Source organism: Cajanus cajan, chromosome 5, assembly GCF_000230855.2.
Source record: "Cajanus cajan strain Asha chromosome 5, NIPB_CcT2T_4, whole genome shotgun sequence".
In the NCBI taxonomy this organism is placed as follows: Eukaryota; Viridiplantae; Streptophyta; class Magnoliopsida; order Fabales; family Fabaceae; genus Cajanus; species Cajanus cajan.
This window is the reverse complement of record NC_138521.1, coordinates 193,339-200,196: the sequence shown is the minus strand read 5'-3', so window position 1 is coordinate 200,196 and position 6,858 is coordinate 193,339. Positions and strand designations below refer to the sequence as shown.

The 6,858-nt window shown below is 32.5% G+C and overlaps 1 protein-coding gene across 1 annotated transcript; it reads left to right on the top strand.

Moving 5' to 3' along the window:
- Nucleotides 1–510: 510 nt before the first annotated feature.
- On the top strand, nucleotides 511–3,331 carry LOC145957682 (uncharacterized). The gene is made up of 6 exons (XM_083074100.1): nucleotides 511–1,146; nucleotides 1,232–1,345; nucleotides 1,529–1,621; nucleotides 2,268–2,380; nucleotides 2,581–3,076; nucleotides 3,149–3,331. The coding sequence occupies exons 1-6, from the start codon at nucleotides 511–513 to the stop codon at nucleotides 3,329–3,331; spliced, it is 1,635 nt and encodes a 544-aa protein (XP_082930226.1).
- The last annotated feature ends 3,527 nt before the right edge of the window (nucleotides 3,332–6,858 follow it).

Below are 6,858 nucleotides of genomic sequence, written 5' to 3'. Positions count from 1 at the left end.
TTGAAGATACTCAACCTGTTTGTGAACCTCATTTGTCATTTAATGCCTTAAAGGGCTCTACTGGTGTTGGAATAATGGGATTTCAGGGACTAATCAATGGTTTACCTATTCAAATTCTTTTGGATAGTGGAAGTTCAGATAATTTACTCCAACTAAGGATTGCCAATTATCTGAAGTTACCTATAGAACCAATATATAATTTCAATGTCCTAGTAGGAAATGGCAGTACCTTAGTAGTTGAAGGATTCATCAAAGATCTAGAGGTCACCATCCAATCACACTCATTAATTCTGCCAGTATACTTACTTCCCATATCAGGAGCTGATTTAGTCCTTGGTGCTTCCTGGCTTGCCACTTTGGTAGCCCATATTTCTGATTATAGTACCCTGACCTTGAAAGTTTTTGTTGAATGGTCAATTTGTTACTCTACATGGAGATCATCTCAAGCTTCCTACTCAGGCCCAATTTCATCATTTTAAAAGAATGCATACCACTAATTCCATAGCTGAAATGTATTCCTTACATATTCAGTCTCAAAGAGTCCCTCAAGATCAATTTCTCGAGTTGCCTGTTGATATGGATGGAGAAATAGCCTTATTGCTACACACATATCAGCAAGTGTTTGTTGTGCCATCTGGTTTACCTCCTCCTCGATCTCATAATCATGCCATACCCCTCATACATGGTGTTGATCCTGTTAAAGTCAAAACATATTGGTACGCTTTTAGTCAGAAACAACAAATTGAAAAAATGGTCCAAGATATGCTGCAGGAAGGTATTATTGTTCCAAGCAATAGTCTTTTCTCTTCCCCTATCATTTTGGTGAAAAAGAAAGATGGAACTTGGAGGTTTTGCACTGATTATAGGGCCTTAAATGCTATAACAGTGAAACATAGCTTTCCTATTCCCACAGTTAATGAACTCATGGATGAGCTTCAAGGAGCTCAATATTTTTCCAAATTGGATCTTAGGTCAAGCTATCATCAAATTTTAGTCAAGGAGGAAGATAGGCATAAAACAACCTTCAGAACTCATCAGGGTCTATATGAATGGCTAGTTATGCCATTTGGGTTGACAAATGCCCCTGCAACTTTTCAATCTTTGATGAATGAAGTGTTTAACAAGCTGTTCAGAAAATGTGTTTTGGTGTTTTTTTGATGATATATTAGTCTATAGCCCTTCGTGGTTGACCCACTTACAACATCTTGAGATGGTATTATAGTTACTGTAGGAAAATAAGCTTAATGCCAAGTTGTCCAAGTGTTCATTTGATCAACAACAAGTGGAATATTTAGGACACACGGTTTATGGGAACGACATTTCTATGAAGGACAGCAAGATACAAGTTATTCTGGCTTGATCAATTCCTACAAATTTGAAACAATTGAGAGGCTTTCTCGGGCTTACAGACTATTATAGGAGATTTATAAAGGGGTATGCATCTCTTGCAGGACCATTGACTAAGTTGTTAAAGAATGATAATTTTCATTGGCAAGATGGAGCTTCGCTGACTTTTACAAAATTGAAGGAGGCTTTAACTCAAGCTCCTGTACTTGCTTTGCCTGATTTTGCCTTGCCTTTCCAATTGGAAACTGATGCATCAAGTGTGGGCATTGGAGCTGTTTTGAGTCAGAACTCACATCTTATTGCCTTTTTCTCAAAGAAAATATCCTTTTCCATGTAGAAACAATCGACTTATGTTAGGGAACTTTATGCAGTAACTGAAGCAATAGCCAAATTTCGTCACTATCTGTTGGGTCATAAATTTGTGGTCAAAACTGATCAGAAAAGTTTGAGGTCTATTATGGATCAGAGTTTGCAAACTCCTGAGCAGCAAAAATGGCTTCATAAATTACTTGGGTATGAATTCACTATTGAGTACAAACTAGGAACAGAGAATGCTGCATCTGATTCTTTTTCTAGATCATTTCACATGGCGTGGTCCCAACCAATTTCTCAGTTGTTAACCTCATGAAGCTCAACAACAAGACCCTCAATTAAAAATACTCTTTGATTCTTGTTCTAACAATACAAACAACAAACCTCATTATTCCATCCATCAAGGCTTGTTACTTTTGAAGAATAAAATTGTGGTACTTAAGGGCCATGCTCTTTTACAGGATATCTTACAAGAGTTTCATAGCTCTTTGATTGGGGGACATGCTGGGTTTTCTAGAACTCTAGCTAGAATTGCTGCTCAATTTTATTAGTAGGGTATGCATAAGGACATTAAGTCTTTTGTTCAACAATGTTTGATTTGTCAACAGGCTAAAGTTGCTAATACTTTACCTTTGGGTTTGTTACAGCCCTTACCTATTCCTCATGCAATTTGGGAAGAATTAGCCATGGATTTCATTACTGGCTTGCCTTCATCTCATGGGTTCACGTGATCTATGTTGTGATTGATAGATTGTTTAAGGAAACTCATTTCATGCCATTGAAGAGTGACTATACTAGCAAAGTGGTAGCTGAGAATTTTTTTAAAAATATAGTGAAATTACATGGATTTCCTAAGTCCATTGTCTCTGATAGAGATAAAATGTTCACCAGTCAGTTTTGGAAATATTTGTGGTAACTCAGTGGCACAACATTGAAAATTTCATATGCATATCACCCTCAATCGGATGGCCAATCCGAGGTTCTCAACAAGTGTTTGGAACTATATCTCAGATGTTTCACTTTTGACTCTCCAAGGGAATGGTCCAAGTTTCTTCCTTGGGCAGAATATTGGTATAACACAGCCTACCATACAAGTGCTGGCATGACACCCTTCAAAGCTGTGTATAGTCGTGATCCTCCCCAGCTATTAAAATATGTCCCTCATGATAAGGATCCCATTCTTGTGAAAGAGCAATTGTTGACAAGAGATGCTATATTGCAAAAGTTGAAAAAAAATTTGCAAAGGCCACAACAGATTCAAAAGAAGTATGCTGATAAGAAAAGACAGGATGTGCAGTTTGATGTGGGTGATTTGGTGTTGGTTAAATTGCAACCATATCGACAACATTCATTAGCTATGAGGAAGAATCAGAAGTTTGGCCTGAGATATTTTGGTCCCTTTGAAGTCATCCAGAAAGTTGGCTAGGTTGCTTATAAATTGAAGCTTCCGGATTCAGCTAGAATTCATCTAGTATTCCATGTTTCTCAGCTTAAATTGTGTCGTGAAAATCATGATCAACCTTATGTGCCCTTGCCAATTTGTGACTCAGATTTATCTCCTATCATTCAACCTGTTGTTGTCTTGAAGTCTCGTGTGATACTCAAAAGGAATCAGAAAGTTCCACAATCTTTGATTCAATGGGAAGATGGTTTCGCCGAAGGTGCTACCTAGGAAGATAATTCAGTGCTTGCTCAAGCTTTTCCTCACTTCCACCTTGAGGACAAGGTCGATTTTGATGGAGGGAGAATTGTAAGGAAAATGAATGCAACGACCCAGCAGGTTGACTGTGTGGGACCAGAGGGAATAATCACAGATGGACACGTTGCGAAAGGCACGTAAAGCATGATGAGAGGCAAAGGCGCACGATCCAAAAGCATAAGCACAAGGCTGAAGGACTATGAGTGGGTTATTCGCTAGTATAAATATAATAATCGTTTAGTGAGAGAGTGTGAATGGTGTTGTTGGAATTCCTTCTCTCTGATTCAATTTCTCTGTCCTTCTTGGTCCTTCCATTTCCATTTCTGCATTTTTGCATTGCAAAGTACTATTTTCATTGTCTCTATAAGTTCAGTCATTTCGTTAATAGAGAGAAAATCTTCCTTCTCCATTTTTTGCTTCCTTTTTGAGTGCTACATTACATATTGCTTCAAATTTTAAAGCACTTAAAATACCTTCTTCAGGTGTGTAATGAAGCCTCAAGGCAATTCATTAATCTTGAAAAGTGTAGGTTTTTATCACAGCTTGGTATATAATGCTAGAGTTGATAAAATTCAAGTTATTTTTTGATGTTTGTGGCTGATCAAGCTCCTTTTGTTTATCTTGGTGTTTCTATTTTCAAAAGAAAGCCTAGAGCTAGACACTTTCAAGGAATCTTGAACAAGGAGAAGGCTAAATTAGCTTCATGGAAAGGTATTTTATTCTCTATGATGGGTCGAGTTCAACTAGTAAATGTAGTCATCTCTAGGATGCTACTTTATTGCTTTTATATATGCTCCTAGCCCAAAGCCATATTGAAACAAGTGGAGAGACTAATTAGAAACTTTAATTGGTTATGGGACTTGAATGTCTCTAAGATTGTTACTGTTGCATGGAAACAAGTCTGCAAAGCTATCTATGAAGGTGGTCTAAGTCTTATGTTATTAGTCGGTCTTAATGAAGCAACCACACTAAAGTTAGCATGGAACTTCTTACACATTGATGGCAATTGGGAAGCCCTAATGCGAGCACGTTTTATCAAAAACAAAGTCCCCATGGTGCCTTGCATCATTAAAGAATAATGATATCACAACAACTTTGAACACTTCAAAATCTAACAATCATTAGCAACATATCAATATATATAAAAAGGAAAAAAAATAGAAGGAAAACAATATCAGAGGGTAGGTCAAAATTCATAAACATAAATTAATAAAACCTAAAAAAATATAAGACTATAACAATTATGGAAAAAAACTCATCATTGGTAAAGTTCGGGAGAGAATTCCACCACCTATATATTAGCCTATGATGAAGCTGATAACTAGTTAATCTATCTGCACACAAAAATAAAATTCTCGATAAATGTGAGAAGCAAAAAAAAAAACATAATAAAACAAAGTTAATAACAATGCAACCATCTACTCCAAATTTTCCAAGAAAATAAAGATACATCCTTAATTGTTTATAAAAATAAGGGTAGAATCATATTCTAACTAAAAATTAGACTAGTGCATCTCATAAGCCTTTTTAATGGCCAAAAGTTAGATATATGTCTTATGTAAAATTTTTTATAAAATGTGATCAATGTATAATTATAATTTGGTTTAAATATGTTTTTAATCCCTTAAATTTAAGACAAATTTGTTTTTGGTCCCTCAAATTTAAAACTATTGTTTTTAGTCCCTATAATTTTTAAAAATTTTGTTTTAGTCCCTTAGGTTATCAATAACATATTTGAAAGTGACTAATTAAGACAGTTATGCAATATGAACCGGATTTAATGTGATATTTTCACTAATAGGGACATCAATAGGTAGATTTTATGCAATAATGTTTGATAAATTTCTCAACAAAATTTGAATATAATGACTAAAATAAGATTTTTTAAAATTATAAGGACTAAAAACAATAATTTTAAATTTGAGGGACCAAAAATAGATTTATCCTAAATTTGAGGGACTAAAAACATATTTAAGTATTATAATTTTGATTAAAATTCATAAATATAATAAATACATAATTGTTATTTTGCAAATTGAAAATAAAATATATTTCTTGTACATTACTAAAAATAAAATATAAAAAAACTTACTATATCTATAAGCCATTTCATCATAAATTGCTTTCTATTATTTAGAAATAAAAATAATACTATCAATTTCATTTCTTTCTTAAAATCATCCATTAAGAGGATAATTTTCTATGTCCTAGTTTAAGGCATTTCTTGCGCTTTTAATTAGGTTTTGAATAAATTTTGTGCTACTCAAAAAAAAATTAAGAGAAAAATTTTAGTTCATAAAGAGACAATATTTTTATATTAAACATGTTTATAATTTTTTTACTCAAACATATTTATATATCTTATTTAAGTATATTATATTTTTGTAATTTTCTAAAGCCTTGGATACTTCTCTAATACGCATCATTCATAACTATCAATAAAAATCTTAGAATATCAAGAACAACTAATTTTTATAATGTTTTCAAAGTTTAAGATACTTTATTGATATGTATTAGTGAAATACTTGAGAGTTACGATATCAGATACAAATATATGAAACAAAATGATGTTTATTTGCTTCCTATGCTACAATTATGTCCATCTTCTTCCAGATTCAAACATTGAAGAACATACATCAACATCTTCATCCATGGGAATGGAGTTAAGTTGCTTTTCACATCAGAATATGCTGCTCCTATCGGTCCATTGCTCGTACGAGCCAAAATCATTGCTTAATTAATTATTTATTTGATTAATAAAATATTAACTATTTTATATAGATATTTTTTTGGTTGAAAGTGAATGAAAAGAAGGGGATGAAGTTTTTTTTAATATCTTGTTTGGTTCAAATTTTAAGAGAAAAATATAGTAAAATTTCTCGAATCTCTATTTTAACTTCCTTCTAATATTGGAAAATTTGAAAGGAAAGATAGGGATTTTAAAATGTTTGTAATATAATGTTTGAAATATCCATATTTTTGTTTTTAAATTTAAAATTACAAAGATGTAAAGGTAAATTAATTTTTAAATTTTTCCTCTTCCTTTGTAAACTAAATAAAAAAAAATAGTTATCTTTATTCTATTTCTTTTACCGAACAAAATTTTTAACTCTTTATCTCCCTCACCCTCCATGAAACTTTCACCTCTCTCCTCCTTCCTTTTGAACCAATATAGCCTTATATTTGTCTTTTTTTTTACTTTAAAATGATTTCCTTACTGATTTAAAACATCAATTAATTATAAAAAAAAAATATAAGTCAAAATTAGTTAAACAAAAATGTCTAAAAGAACATGAGAAAAAAAAAGGTAAATGAACAATAAAAAAAGTTAAATTTTATTACTAAAAATACCAAAATAGATACTTAAAAAAGAATTTAATATAATTTTAGTCTTTAAATTTTTATCAATTTTCATTTTTATGTTTTATTTAGTGTAGTTGAAGAGGGAAGGAGGAGAGAGAAAAGATGAGAAGCGTGTAAAAGTTGGATTTGAAAGTGCA

Bases quoted from the DNA above. Each gene is read 5' to 3' on its own strand.
- LOC145957682 (XM_083074100.1), top strand. From the start codon at position 511: ATGTATTCCTTACATATTCAGTCTCAAAGAGTCCCTCAAGATCAATTT. The intron at 1,147-1,231 runs GTGTTTTTTTGA...TAGTTACTGTAG, and splicing joins TGTTCAGAAAATGTGTTTTG to GAAAATAAGCTTAATGCCAA. The intron at 1,346-1,528 runs GTTATTCTGGCT...ACAAAATTGAAG, and splicing joins TGAAGGACAGCAAGATACAA to GAGGCTTTAACTCAAGCTCC.